The sequence below is a fragment of the Meleagris gallopavo genome, chromosome 3, assembly GCF_905368555.1.
Source record: "Meleagris gallopavo chromosome 3, MGAL_WU_HG_1.1, whole genome shotgun sequence".
Lineage (NCBI taxonomy): Eukaryota > Metazoa > Chordata > Aves > Galliformes > Phasianidae > Meleagris > Meleagris gallopavo.
The window spans coordinates 47,274,735-47,286,599 of record NC_139406.1 but is presented as its reverse complement, the minus strand read 5'-3'; the positions used below and the strand labels follow the sequence as shown (position 1 = coordinate 47,286,599).

The 11,865-nt window shown below is 54.9% G+C and overlaps 1 protein-coding gene across 1 annotated transcript; it reads left to right on the top strand.

Moving 5' to 3' along the window:
- The first annotated feature begins 648 nt into the window (after nt 1-648).
- Nucleotides 649-11,600, top strand: LOC104910306 (maestro heat-like repeat-containing protein family member 2B). The gene is made up of 30 exons (XM_085219930.1): nt 649-673; nt 975-1,096; nt 1,251-1,373; nt 1,509-1,674; nt 1,831-1,929; nt 2,089-2,240; nt 2,601-2,744; nt 3,276-3,368; nt 3,651-3,720; nt 3,836-3,949; nt 4,035-4,108; nt 4,440-4,559; nt 4,705-4,812; nt 5,002-5,161; nt 5,269-5,309; nt 5,543-5,684; nt 6,114-6,166; nt 6,501-6,608; nt 7,058-7,183; nt 7,364-7,486; nt 7,622-7,777; nt 7,997-8,119; nt 8,405-8,484; nt 8,890-9,025; nt 9,142-9,234; nt 9,623-9,709; nt 9,883-10,006; nt 10,186-10,295; nt 10,771-10,923; nt 11,177-11,600. Exons 1-30 carry the CDS (start codon nt 649-651, stop codon nt 11,507-11,509), a joined length of 3,558 nt encoding a protein of 1,185 aa, XP_085076056.1. The 3' UTR covers nt 11,510-11,600.
- The last annotated feature ends 265 nt before the right edge of the window (nt 11,601-11,865 follow it).

The following is an 11,865-nucleotide window of genomic DNA, read 5'->3' as shown; positions in this document are numbered from 1 at the left end:
TCTATTATCCAGAGTAAAGTACACACAACAGCAAATCATACAGCTTTACTCCACTGGGAATTCAAAAACTGTAACTGTATAATGTGAATAGTTAAGCAGTATACCTAAACACTCTCATACTTAGATCATATGGAATATATGCAGTGCTAACTGTTTTCTTTTATCCTTGAAGTCACTTCTCTTTTTTTTGTTTTTTCTTTTTTTTTCTTTCTTTTTGCTACTTTATTTTCCCATCATTTATGCTATTGAAACATCAGGGTACAGAAATCTGTCTGTAGCTCTCAAATGTTGTGAGTTTATGTGGTGTTTTAGATAATGGAACTCCATTTTCTCATGTTCTAGGCATTATCAATACTAAATGTAATAGATTAATAACAGTCTGATGACATTTGTTTCCCTCACATAAATTCATATATTTCTGTTCATTCTACTTGGCTCCATTCATTAATTTTAATAGAACTGTGATGGCAAAATATAAAGCCCAGGGTATGTCATAGTCTGTGAGGTGAGAATCCTGGGTATGATGTCACAGAGGCTGTCTTTTTCACCTTTGTGGCTACGGTGGGAGCGGTGACCCATTAGCTCGTGGGAGCTGCAGGAGGAGGACCCAGAGAGAGCATTGTGTCTGTCTGGATATATCCTGCTGTGATGGAGCGGCTGAGAGGCCTTCGAGGTGAGGTCCCTCCACCTCTCTGGACACCTTGACGCTGCCCGAGCGCATGTGTGCCACTAGTGTTTGTTTAGGACCTGCCAGCAGCTCTGTCCTTGCTCTGCTGAGTGCAGCTGTCCACTCTGGTTTCTCCCAGAAGCCCACCGAGGGGAAGGCTCTCTCCTCTCTCCCCGCCGACCACACACGTGCCAGCGCAGCCCACCCTGCACTGTGGAGCTGCAGGAGCATTCCTCCCAGAGCTGGCCGGATGCTTGGCCTGGTTCCAAGCAACACCAGCCACAGCTGCTCTGCTCTTTCCTTCCAGGTCTCTTTGCTTGTGTGGGCTGCGTGCCCAGATGTACGCGTCGCAGGGGGAGAGGCAGGGTGGCAAGCCCTGTCCCCGCCTGTGCCGTGACTTTGCTGCAGCAGCGCCTGCAAGACCATGAGGTGAGCTGGGAACATCCAACCACAATCCTTGCTGTGGCCCAGTGCCATGGTCCCGTGGGTGCCAGGCCCCGACAGCACACGGCATAGTGATGGTGGCAGTGGGTGGCTCCCAGGAACAAGGACAAAGCAAACTATGACTGATCCCTGTCACCAGGGTGATCGAGCACAGGCGTACTGCGAGCTGGAGCGTGTCCTGTGGGAAGATGACAGCCGCCCACCATGCGGAGTGGTGAACCGGCTGCTGGCAGAGGTGTCCCAGGACCTGACAGCGACCCAGGTAAGGGGTTACACCCAAAGGCAAAAGGAGCCGCCTGCCCGTGCTGGTGTTCTGCTAGTGGACAGCGGTGGCTTAGCCCTTCCAAGGGTCTCAGGCAGTCTCCTGCACAGTGTGTCACCAGTGACTCTTTTTCAGGGTGTGTCAGACACTGTGAGGATGGCTGCCAGCAACGTCCTGGTGGCTCTGGCCCGGATGCACTTCAGCTTGGTGATGGCTGAGCTCCAGGGCCATCTGAAGGCCATGGGGAAGATATCCAAGGATTTTGTGCTCATCACCCTCAGCAAACTGTTCAGCAACTACGGTACAGTGCTCCCAGCCACCCTACATCTATGTCAACCGGGGAAACGGATCTCTCCCCTCTGCGCGTGATCTGCATTGAGCTGGGGGATGCAGGGCTTCTGCCTCTCCTCCCTTGCCGCTAGGGCTCTGACCGTGGCCCTCTCCTTCTCCTCTGCAGCTCCACAGTGCATCCCCTTCATGTGGCTGATGCTGGCTGGCCTGCGTAGTGTGGTGGGCCAGGTGAGGAGCGGCCGGACCCTGCGCCTCGCTTGTGCTGGTGAGTGCTGGCTCCAGAGCAGGGGTCTCAGGACAGCCCTTGCACCTTGCCCTGCAGACTCTCACAGGCTCCCTTTTCTCTTGTTGGTTTTGTTTTGTTCTGTTTTTTCTTTTAGAATTAATTATTCATTTATTTTTTTCTTTCGTTTTGTTTTCCCAGTTGTGAAACAATGGTCAGAAGGAGTCCAGGTTCACTTCTGCTCTGGAAAGCAATGCCCCTGGTCTGCCATGGAGAAAGAGCAGATCTACAAGCATCTTTACCAGCTCTTCTTCTCCGTGCTGAGAAACTGGCAGGACTGCAAGGAGGAAAAGGTGAGCGCTGCTGCATTCCCAGCCAAGGATGGCAGTGGGGACCTCCATGTCAGCAGCTCTGTCTGTGCCCAGTGGGCTGAGAGCAGGGGGTGAATATGAGAGGGAGTGGGCTGGCTCTGCAAAGGGCCCCAAACCGTGCTCGGGGCTGGATCTCCCTGCCAGGAAGCAGCTGCATGTCACAGCATTGTGGCAGGAAGTGCTGGGGATGAGGGTGTGGGGAAAATCTCCCTGCCACCCAGAGCAAGCTCATCTCCTGCTGGGCAAGGGGGTATGGGGAAGGGGAAGGAAAAGAGGATGCCCTCTCCAGAGGAAGGGCAGACCTTCAGTCTTTGATGCTGGGCCTCTGCCATCCCTCTCCAGGACAAACAGGCCGTCCTCGGGGCTGTGGCTGCCATGATGGCTGTCCTCCTGCAAGAGGAGCTGCACCGAGAGCACGTCTGGGAGCAGCTCCTCTGGCTCGTGCGCCCATATCAGGATGTCCAAGACATCTGCAGAGTGACCAAGGTGAGATGTTGTGCAGGGCTCAGCATGGAGGTGGGGCCCATGCAAATACCACAAAGGGACATTGGGGTAGGGGGATGAGGTGGGGAGCCCTTGGAGAAAGAAGGAACAGGTGATCAAGGGAGGTCTGAGGCATCCTGAGCTCTTCAGTCAAGGAAGGAACAATGGGGACAGGAGCCAGGAGGGAGCCAAGAGTCACTGGGGCCCATCTCCTGGGGATGGGAGTCTTCACAGTCACCACTGTGGGGCTCTGAGTGCCTGAGGAACTCTGTGCTAACAACCACAGGCAGACCACGTTCAGTTGCATCCGATGAGGGAGAAGAGGGATGCTGGGTGGGAAATGCCTGCAAACTATGCCAACAGGGCTCGATTGAGAGCAGAGAGACTCTTTTGGTGCTGCTGAGAGGTGGGGAACAAAGGAGAATGCCTGTGCAGGAGCTTCCCCCAGTGGAGAAACCATTGGGGAACAGTTTCTCCACTCCCAAGTGGCTAGACGTGGTTTCAGCCCTTTTTTCCTGTCCTGGTCTCTTGCAGAGCCTCAATATCTTCCTGGAGGCCTTAGAGGGAGATCAGACTGTCATCCCCAAGGACAAGTTTCTGGCCATTACCAGTGCCATGTTCTACCAGGTAAGGGGAGCCTATCCTTGCACCCACAGCAATTTCCCTCTTGGCTAAGTCTCAGGAGGACTGCAAAGCTCTGAGCCTCTGACAGGTGCTCAGCCGTAGCTCCTGCATGCCCGAGGCTGCTCCAGAGCCATGTGTATGCCCCCAGGGATGCTGTGGGGCAGGCTGGGTTTTGTCTGCATGTCCTCTTCCTGAGAGTGCCAAGGGAGACGAGAGCTGGCAGCACAGTTTCTTTTCCATCCTCAGTGCTGATGCGATTTTCTAAAATGGCCCTTGTTCCCTCAGCTCTCTGATGACACCAAGCAGCACAGCGAGGCTGATAGCGCGGAGCTGACCCGCTGCATCCTGCTGCAGGGTAAGGAGAGGAGCTTTGGTAATTCTTGGCGGTGCCCAGGCTAAAACCTTTCTCGCAAACCTCAGCAATGGGCATGAGTTTCTTGCTAACACAGCACGGGATTTTCTCTCTGCAGCCCGAATCTGCCCAGAAGAAACAGTCCTGTTTCTGCAGTTGCAGCTGGGCGATGAGAGGGAGGCTGGATGCGTGGCAGCCCTGGGTCTGCTCAGTGCTCTAGCTTGCTCTGATGGTCAGTACCGTGGGTCGCTATTTGCAGGGATCCCTTTTGCCATCAGGGTTGTGTCTCTACGCATGCTTCTGCACATCTCTTGCAGAGTCCATGATGATGGAGAAGATGCCCCAGGTTGCAGAGGCTGTGCAGCGTGTGTGCAGTGACCCCAGGATCCGGGTGAGCTGGTTTGGGAAAGGAAAGCGCTGTCAGGGTGGTGATGCTGCTGCCAACATGGGCAGGCCTGGGGTGACCAGGGAGGTGCTGGGACATTGACCACATGGTTGCGATGGGACCTATGGGGAGAGCAGGCAGAGTGAGCAGGCAGGTCCGTGTGCTGCGCTTGGAAAGTGCACGGCCTGGTGCTAAGACCTGGCCCTCACCTCAAAAGCCAAGGCTTGACCTCTGCTCTCGTTGTCTCTGCTCATGCCCAAAGGGCTGTCCCAACGAGTATGTAGCTTCCCTTTGCCTTCTGACCAGGAAAATCAAACCCATAATTGACTCCTGGCAGGTGAGGAGGGCCATTCTGAGTTTCATCAAGGATCTGCTCAGCACTGATGCCCAGAGCTGCTCATCCTGGGACGTGGTGGGGCATATCTTCAGTGAGTTCAGCCGTAGCACAGGAAAAAGGGTAAGGACAGTGGGCTGCATCTTCCTTTGGAAGGCCTATGCTGCTCAGAGGCTGGCACAGAAGCACCAGTGAGGCCACACCTGAACCTCCTGAGAAGCTCCTGAGAACTGAGAGTAACTGTTGTTATAACAACAATGTTGTGCAGGTAGCCGGAGACCTTTCTGCTCACGAGGCCCAGGAAGAAGGAGCTCTCCAACAACTGTGCATGAACATCCTGGGGTCGCTGAATTTCTCAGTGAGAGGGATGACCAAAGTAAGTCACACTCTGCCCTGCTGCCGCTCCTTGCCTTCACACCACGTGTTCCTCGTCCCATTCCAATGCCCCAGGTCTCTCCTCCAACGTGCTCTGAAGCACACAAAACTCAGGGAGACTCACAGAATCTTCTTCATCTCTGAGCGGAGGCAGGAACGCTGACACACTCAACTGACTTGTTCTCTACAGCTTCTGTGGCCGCGGCTGCTGCTCTATGTGGTTCCAGCCCAATACACGGGCATGCTGATCCCGATCTCCCGCTGCATCCAAACCTTGGCAGAGAGAGAGGACCTGGTAGCGCGGGAAATAGAAGAGCTGGATCCACATTTCCTCAGCTCCGTGTTTCAAGGTAGGAGCAGAAACTCCCTCAGTGAGCTCTGCTGACCTGTATTAGCACCCAGAAGGGACAGTGGAGGTGCATGCGGCAGGGCACTCAGCACTTCTTTCTCCCCGCAGGCCCCCTGCTGACTCCCCAGACACTGCTGGTGCGCCTGTTGGTGAGTAGACGCTCCAGAGGCCGGTGCCACAAGCCCCGAGGAGGAAGCAGCATGGCCGAGCGTGCCAGTGTCCATCTCAGCCCTGGAGATGCTATTCTCTTCCCAGGCTTGCAGCGCCATGGGAAAAGCTGGTCACTCCTTGCCCGCCAGGGCAGAGCCAAGCTGCTTCCCTCCTGGGAGAAGTCGCTGCTCTTGCTGCAGAAGTGACCCTGCGTCTTCTTGCTCTTGCTCAGGTGGTGGCAGGGAGCCCTTTTGCAGGCAGTGAACTCCAAGCCGCTGCCTTGCTGCTCATGCGAAACCTCCACAGCAGGATTCACAGAGCTGTGGGGGCCATGTGGGCAGCTGAGATCCCCCTGCTGCTGCAGTGCCTTGAAGGTAAAGAGCTGGTGGAGAGGGTGCGGCGGAGGAAGGGAAGGGAATGGAAGGGAAGGGAAAAAGGAAAAGGGAAAAAGGGAAAGGGAAAAAAGGAAAGGGGAGGGGAGGAGTGAAAATACAGTCTGCAGCCCAATGCTTGCTCTACTGCTGTTCCCATTCCAGGGATACAGCACTGAGACCCAGGGACCTTTCCCCCTGGGGTCTGCCCATTCCAAGACACGGATGGGCTCTTCATCCCTCCTCAGGCAGCAGTCTTGGAGCAGTTCTGTGTTCCTGCTGGGAGAGTGTTTGTGGGGAGGGACAGGTCATTGTGGAGGGGATGCAGGTTCCAGTTTTGCAGTGCTCAGTGCCCAGGCTAAATCAGGTTTGCAGCAGCTCTTTTGTGGCTTGATCCCAAGCAAGGGTCTTTTGCTTCCTATTGCTGTGCAGGGAAATCGGAGAGCTTCCCGGACTCTGCAGAGTGGGAGCACCATCTGCTAAAGGTACAGCATTGCCAGGAGGCATGGTGCAGAGAAGTGCTTGCCTGCCTAAAGGTGACCTGCTCTCATATGAGCCCCCGCAGGACAGGAACAACCTCTAAAATGCTGCTGCTGTGTGGCCACATGCCTTTGCAGCACTGCCTCTTCCCATTTGTCCCAAGCCCAAGGCGGCTCTTAGGAGAAGAGCGGCAGGTGGCTTTAATGGAGGGAATGCTGGGGGCAGCTGAGAGAGGGACTGTTCTTCCAGATGCCTCTCCCCAGAAGGCTGCAGCAACTTGGAAATGGGGGAAGAGGCAAAGGGCAAGGGGCAACATTGGCTTCTTCTGTTCTCCAACAGTTTCTGAGGGCTTCGCTGGAGACTATGGAGGATGACGCCTGGACAAAGGGCCTGAGCTGTGAGCTGAGCCGGTGGCTGGGCAGCTCTCCCAGCAGCTCTGGGGAAAAGGTGGGTTTTCCCCTGGGCTCTATCCAGTGGTGCAGCTGCAGGTGTCCAACTGGGGCTGAGGCTGCAGCTGTGGCTGGTGCTCTGCCCACTTGCGCTGCTCATGCTGCTTCCCCAGCCCATGTGCCCCAGAGGGCTTTTGCACCACAGACTGCTAAAGCTCGGCCCTGCAGGTGCTCTCAACAACTCCCAAGGAGTGTGGGTCCTTCCCATCTGGCCCTCTGCCAACAGGTCAGGTTGCTGCCACATCTCAGTTTCTTACTTCCTTTTCCATCCCTTCCCTTCCCTTCCCTTCCCTTCCCTTCCCTTCCCTTCCCTTCCCTTCCCTTCCCTTCCCTTCCCTTCCCTTCCCTTCCCTTCCCTTCCCTTCCCTTCCCTTCCCTTCCCTTCCCTTCCCTTCCCTTCCCTTCCCTTCCCTTCCCTTCCCTTCCCTTCCCTTCCCTTCCCTGCAGTCTTTCCTGTACAAGGCTTTGGGGACAGTGCTGGGAGCTTGTAAGGCAGTCCTCCACATCCACGTCCAAGACAAGCTGCTGCAACACCTGATGGAAGCAAACATGGAGGAGCCACCTGAGGCCCAGGTGAGCTCTCCTCTCCTCCAGCTTCTGTGAGCGTCCCCAGTCAGTCTTCTCTTAGCCCTGCTCCAGGCCTTCTGATCTCCTCACTGTCGTTTCCCTCAGGCGAGGACTGGCCCAGCCACTGTGGTTGGCTGCATCAGTAAGTTTAGGCCTGCACCAACTGCCCCTTGTTCTTTTGTGCAGGGAATGATCTCTCTTGTCAGCCATGCTGCTGAGGGCAACTTCCACCTAGTCCTGGACACACTCATCATGTTTTCGTCCAGGCTGTGCAAGAGCCGGAATGGAAGGATTGCCAGGCTCAAGAAGGTGAAGCGTTATGGGATTCCACCTTGGCTTTCTTTTGCCTTATTTTCACAGCAGCTCCTGCACTGGGAGCCCAAGTGCATTGTCAGGCACTGGGGGCCACTAAACGAGTGTCTCAAAGCACTTCTCTCCACACAGATTGTACTGGACAGCAGGAGAACTAATGCCACACGCAGCGCTCTCATGCTTGCCTATGGCAGTTTGGCACTGCGTGCCTCCAAGGAACAGCTGCTCGCCCGCCTGGAGGTAGACATTGTGGGCAACATCCTGCTGCTCTACAGCTGCAGCTGCCAGGTGAGAGCTCGAAATATGCCAGGGGTCTGAGTGCCCAGCTGCAGCCTCTCCACATGGGGAGATGCTGAGATGGGCCTTCTCTTTCTAAAGGTCCCTCAGGGAACAGTTTGTGCTCAGAGAAGATCCAAGCCCTTCCCTTAGCATCGCCCCCATGTGTCCCCCCTGCAGCCCTCAGCCCTTCTGGCAGTTCAAAGTATGTTCTTCTCTCTTGGGCCTCAGGACTTGCAGAATAAACTTGCGCTGGTGCAGAGCATCACCGACTCCAGCTCTGCCTTCCAAACCGTGGGTGATTCCGCCAGCTTTAACCCCTCCTTGAAGGGCAAGCTGCTGGAGATCCTGATGGTGAGTGCCTAGAGCCAGAGCTGTCTGCAGTGGAGTTTTGGGCTGTGCCACGAGGCTTGCTTCCCTGGAGGCATACACGTCTCCAGCTGGGGGGGACCTTGGGTGCTGGCAGGCAGCGGCTGGGCAGTGGGCTAGGTCCACCAGCTGTGGAGCTGCTGCATCCTGCAGTGGGAAACGTGAGAGTGATGGGGCTGGTGTGCGGCAGTTGTGTCTGTCTCTGGGCCGGGTGGAACAGCTCTCGTGTGCTTCTTGCCCACTTTGACAGTGTCTCTCTGCAACTTGCAGGACTTGCTGAAGAAGTATTACTTGGGCGTCCCTGTCTCCCCAGTACCCCTCAAGGTGATTCTGGCCCTGGAGCAGTTGAGGTAAGTGCGGGAGCCTCTAGGACTGCAAAACAGGATGGTGCTCCACCTTCTGGGTAGCTCCGAAGGCCTGGAGGGGGCAAGGGATGAGGAGCCACATCCACAGGAGAGACTGCTGGGCTCTTGTGCCCAGCAAAGCTGAGGTTCTGGGTAGGGAGAAAGGCCCTGGTGCTCCTGTCCCGTGGTGGGGAAGAGAAGGGGTCTTCTTCCCTTCAGAGGTAGAGGTGGTTCACTGCTGTCAGGGAGGAGGCAGGCGTTGCTGGAATTGAAGACAGTGCTCAGCAGCATGTGTTGGGGGTGTTTACTTTGTAGTTGTCCATTAGGAGAATCTTGGATGTTGTCTGAACCAGGCTGGAGAGCACTGGTAAAGGTCCTTTCTGCTTTCTCTTCCTTTTTTCCTCCTGTTAGTAAGCTGAAGCCCACTTTTGGAAACAAGGACATACGTGAAATGTTGACTCTGTGCTGCAAGAACACTGTGACACACCCTTCAGCAAAGATGATGCTGAAGATCAGGAAGTCAAAGCAAGCAGCTCAGTATCTGCAGGTAACCTGCTGTAACTTTCCTGGCCACCTCTCAGTAGAAACCCTACCTCAGCACACATGACCTACGCTCTGGCAGCAGCCGTGATGCCACACCTCAATCTCCTCTTCTGCTTTCAGCTTCAGCAAACATCGTTGAAAGCTCTGGGCCGGCTCATGGTGATCCTGCTCGAGACAGAGCCCAGCCGTGACTGCTTCGAGAACACAGTCCAAGTGAGTACATGTGGGGCAAGAGAGAAAGCATGGTGCCTGTGGATAGCGGGGACAGAGATCTGGTGAATGAGAGGACAATCAGAGGGGGAGAAATCTCCCGCTGACATGCCAGCTCACTGTGAGCTCAGAAATGGGCAGAGAAATGGGCCCTGTAGGGGGAAAGGCAAGAGCCAGCCCCTGGAAGGCCACAGCTCCTGGTTTAGGAGGCAGGAGTGCCTGCAGAGAGCAGGGACAGCAGTGCGGGGAGGGGGGGGAGGGGGGAGCTGCATGGAGCCACAAGGCAGGCAGGCCTTGAGGAAAATTGCTGGGAAAGGAGGGACAGGGAGAGGGGTGGCAGGAAAGAAAAGGTGTCCGCAGTGAGACAGATGCTCTGCCCCAGGTCCTGCAGAGATCAATCACCTCAGACAATATGTGGGAACGCAAGAGGGCCCTGCAGACACTCTCCCAGCTGCTGGCTGCCTGTGAAGAGCTTCGAGTGAGTAAAGAGCCCCACCGCATGCCCCCTGCTCCCTCCCCATTGCCCTGAGCTGGAAGGCGAGCTCCACCCAGCTGTGCATGCTGTGTCACCGTGTGGGAAAGGCACGAGTGGAAGAAGCTAGTGAGGGTTGGGGCTGCCTACAGCTTTTTTCCTGCCTCTTGCCCCTGCAGAGAGGAGATGTCTGCAAGAACTTTGGCTCCTTGGTGGGATTGGTGGCACCTCTGACGTGTGACCCCATGCCCACATCCCGCCAGTTGGCTGTCACCTGTCTGAGCTCCCTTCTCCAAATCCAAGGCAAGTAGAATGGGCGTTTGCCAGCCCTCTCCTCTCCTCCCCTGGGCCCTGTTTACAGGACTGAGAGGCACTGTGCGCAGCTCTCTTCTTGTTCCCATCCTGTCCTCTGTCTCTCCCCCAAGGAAAGCAGTTCTGTTTCCAGAAGCATGACTTTCCTTTTCTCTCCATGCTCTTTCCAGCCAAGGAGACCAACACAATCATCGAGATGGGAGACATCATGAGCCTGTGTGAGGGGCTGCGTGCCTGCAGCACCACCTCTCAGCTCCAGACGTCATCCAAAATCGCAAGGGTAAGTGGACCCAAAAAGGGGTGGTGGGATCTCAGTGCATAGGCTTCTGCATGACCCTAAGCTGCCCCCTGCCTCTCACACCATTTCCAAAATGAGCTGTCACCCTGAGACCACTTTTCTCAGCAAATAGCAGGAGGCTCTGAGCTATGTCTGGCCTTCAGGTGCCCAGTGCAAGGAGCTGACTCTATGATGTGCATTTGTGTGTGTGTGTGACTGTGTGTGTTTGTGTGCATGTGTGGCTGTGGTTGCTGGGAGGTGGGCTTTGCATGTAAGCAAACACCATGGGTGGAGAAGCTGAGAGAAGGCTCAACTGCCTTCCATATAAATAGCAGGGTACAGACAGCAGGAACATTGTGATGGCTGCCTGAATGCCCGGCAAGCCGCTGAACTAAGAATGCCCTCAAGACTGCTTTATGTTTTGAAGAGCTGCTGCAGAGTAGTGATGAGATCTCTCCTGCTTCATATTTCTCTGCAGATGGTCTGCAGAAACTTCCCCGTGGAATGCACCATTGACTTCATGATGGCCATCAAGGAGACATTCAGGAAAGCCAAAGGAATGCGTGTGCGTGCTGCTGGGAAGTGGATGATCACCTTTCTGCAGATGTACAGAAAGGACATCTGTCAGGATGTAAGAGACTTTCTTCCACGTGTCTTGGACTTCTTCTGGCTGTTGCATGATGCCTTGTGCCATTTGCTTCTTGTGCTAAAGAAGCACAGCCTGAGCGCAGAGCCAGGGCTTAGACAGGGTGGCTGGCGTGAAATTTAGGCTTAGGACTTGACAGCATGTCAAGGGAGCAGGCACTGCTCCTGCGCTGAATGTCCATGGTTACTCCCTGCAGAGTCAAGGATGCAGCAAGTTGTTCCTTCTCCCCTTCTTTCAGGTGCCACTAATCCTGTACATCTTGCGCAACTGCACATCATCCATGCAGCAGCAGAGCACAGTCATGCCCTTCCTGTGCCAGGCAGTCATCATCCTCACCCACTGTCACGCGGAGGTCATGATTGACAACTTCCGTCGGCTGCTTGGGCCCACAGACAGGTATCTGCTCTCTTGCCTTTGCTGTTGCTGCAGTCACAGTTGTAGCTTGACTCTGCTGGAGGGATCCTGGGAGGAAGCAGCTTTTCTTTTTCCCTCTCAAAGTCTGTTTGAGGTGAAAAGAACTCACTCACAACCTGAGACTCTCCTTTTTCTAGTGAGACATGGAGGAGAATAAGAGAGTTTTGTCTTCGACGGTGGAGCCAGTAGACCAAAGAAAAAAAAAGGAAAAAAAAAAAAGAAAAGGGAAGAAAAGAAGGAAAAAGGAAAGGGAAAGGGAAGGGGAAGGGAAGGAAAGGAGAGGAAAGGAGAGGAAAGGAAAGGAAAGGAAAGGAAAGGAAAGGAAAGGAAAGGAAAGGAAAGGAAAGGAAAGGAAAGGAAAGGAAAGGAAGGAAGGAGGGAAGGGAAGGAAGGGAAGGGAAGGGAAGGGAAGGAAAGGGAAAGGGAAAGGGAAAGGGAAAGGGAAAGGGAAAGGGAAAGGGAAAGGGAAAGGGAAAGGGAAAGGGAAAGGGAAAGGGAAAGGGAAAGGGAAAG

Excerpts from the sequence above, each read along its gene's own strand:
- LOC104910306 (XM_085219930.1), top strand. The coding sequence starts at position 649 with ATGGAGCGGCTGAGAGGCCTTCGAG. Across the intron at positions 6,609-7,057 it reads CCAGCAGCTCTGGGGAAAAG|TCTTTCCTGTACAAGGCTTT; the intron begins GTGGGTTTTCCC and ends CCTTCCCTGCAG. Across the intron at positions 10,296-10,770 it reads CGTCATCCAAAATCGCAAGG|ATGGTCTGCAGAAACTTCCC; the intron begins GTAAGTGGACCC and ends ATTTCTCTGCAG.